The sequence below is a fragment of the Alligator mississippiensis genome, chromosome 7, assembly GCF_030867095.1.
Source record: "Alligator mississippiensis isolate rAllMis1 chromosome 7, rAllMis1, whole genome shotgun sequence".
NCBI classification, from domain to species: domain Eukaryota; kingdom Metazoa; phylum Chordata; order Crocodylia; family Alligatoridae; genus Alligator; species Alligator mississippiensis.
Genome location: NC_081830.1, coordinates 2,954,161 through 2,956,199, shown reverse-complemented (window position 1 = coordinate 2,956,199; position 2,039 = coordinate 2,954,161). Strand labels below are relative to the sequence as shown.

The 2,039-nt window shown below is 49.6% G+C and overlaps 1 protein-coding gene across 1 annotated transcript; it reads left to right on the top strand.

Annotated features, from left to right (window-relative positions):
* The first annotated feature begins 264 nt into the window (after window positions 1-264).
* On the top strand, window positions 265-1,373 carry LOC132251621 (olfactory receptor 11H6-like). The gene has a single exon (XM_059731591.1). It carries the CDS (start codon window positions 268-270, stop codon window positions 1,201-1,203), a length of 936 nt encoding a protein of 311 aa, XP_059587574.1. The 5' UTR covers window positions 265-267; the 3' UTR covers window positions 1,204-1,373.
* The last annotated feature ends 666 nt before the right edge of the window (window positions 1,374-2,039 follow it).

The window sequence follows — 2,039 nt, the reverse complement described above, 5'->3', positions numbered from 1 at the left end:
ACAGACTCGTGCACATGCATGTCTGTATGCACACATGGTTTGACTGCTGCCCACAGCTTCAGTGATGGGCTGTGTTCAGAGTGCCACTGCTGGTCCATCGCATTCTCCATTGCAAATACCGCTTTGCCTTCAGATGTGGGGATTATAGCATGAGGAGTCCTATTTCCAGTGTCTCCCAGCTCTCGCCCACTAGATCCTTCTTGCTTTCTGGGGCCAGGAATACCAGGAGTGCTGTTTGTCCTTTTCTTCCAGATCCAGGTCTCCACAATGAATCCAGAAAACGCCACCAAGCCTGTGACTGAGTTCATCTTGTTGGGTTTCCCTTCCCTGGAGCAGAAGAACCGCATCCTCCTATGCATTCTTCTCTCCTTAGCCTATACTGTGACGCTGGCAGGCAACTTGTGCATCGTATGGGCTGTTGTGCGAGACCCCCGCCTCAACTGCCTGCCCATGTATGTCCTGCTGGGGAACTTCTCTTTCCTGGAGACCTGCTATGTCACCGCCACGGTGCCACGGATGATCTCAGACCTGGCAACCCCCCAGGGAGATGTCATTTCCTTTCAAGGCTGCTTCCTCCAGTTCTACTTCTTCTTCTCCATGGGGGCTGCTGAGTGCTTCTCCCTTGCAGCCATGGCTTTAGATAGGTACCTGGCGATCTGTCATCCCCTGCACTACTCCAGCTTTATGTCCCAGCGGCCCTGCCTTGTTCTGGTGGCCTCTTGCTGGTTCCTGGGCTTCCTGTGGTTCATAGTCCCCATTGTCCTCATCTCCAAAGTCCCTTTTTGTGGCCCCAATATTCTGGATCATTTCATGTGTGACCCTGTGCTATTGTTAGCTACTTTCTGCATCCCAGCTCCCCGCACTAAACTTTCTTGCTACGTCCTGTGTTGCCTCCTTATCTTCACCACTTTCCTCTTCATCCTGACCTCCTATGTGATGGTCCTTAGGGCAGCATTTAGGCTGCCAGAGGGGTCTGGTAGACGCAAGGCTTTCTCCACTTGCACCTCACACCTGGCCGTGGTGGGTCTCTTCTACACCTCTGTTATGGCGACCTACATCATTCCGTCAACCCCTGGGAGCAATGGGAAGGTGGTGACCCTTTTCTATGTGCTGGTAACTCCACTGCTTAACCCACTGATCTACAGTTTGAGAAACAGGGAGATGAAGGAAGCATTGAGGCGGACACTACTGGGGAAGAGGTAATGTGTTTCCTCTGGCTCTCAGCTGGAAAGGAGTGGTGCAGAGAATCAGGCAAGGGACCTTTTCCTGCTAGAGGGCCCCTGTTCCAGTTCTGCCCAAGGGCAGTGGGACTGGCTACAGCAGGGAACTGGTTCTGGGATCTAGGGCATTTCAAGTCTAGGACATGCTAGCTTTGATCCAACTAACTAAGCAGAACATTTGTGCAATTTTAAAGAGTCACTGTATAAAACTAGAGCAAAAATTGTGTGTGTGTGTGTGTATGTCCTTTGGGGGAGCTGCTCTGAATGGCTTCAGTTTAGGCAGTTACTGTACAGTAGCATCGGCGAATGGTTTTTAGGTGATGCTGAATGCACAGTAGTGCATTACTACTGCACAATAGCATCATGTCGCATCATGCTTTATGTCGTGCAACACTACTGCACAGTAGTAACAAGCTATGCACTACTGCACAGTCAGCATCTTGTGTAGATGTGGCCACAGGATAGCAAGAAAAAGATCTTTACTCTTAGAAAAGTGGAGTAGACTGCCCAGGGAAGTTGTGTAATCTCCCTCATCCAAGATTTTTCAGGAAGAGGAGGTTAAATTGATGATTTAAAAGTAGCTGTGCCTGGAGTGTACTGTAGGTGTGTGTATTCTGGTTATATTCTTGGCTTATAACATTTGAGGTTCATTTACCTGCACCTCTGCCAACATCCTATATACCGTCACCTGCTTACAGTGCCCCTCCGCTGTCTACATTGGACAGGCAGGGCTATCCCTACGTGTAAGCATGAGTGAACCCCAATCTGACATCAGTTCCAGAAAGACACATATGCCTTTAACCTCCCTAGACACTTCAT

Bases quoted from the DNA above. Each gene is read 5' to 3' on its own strand.
- LOC132251621 (XM_059731591.1), top strand. From the start codon at position 268: ATGAATCCAGAAAACGCCACCAAGCCTGTGACTGAGTTCATCTTGTTG.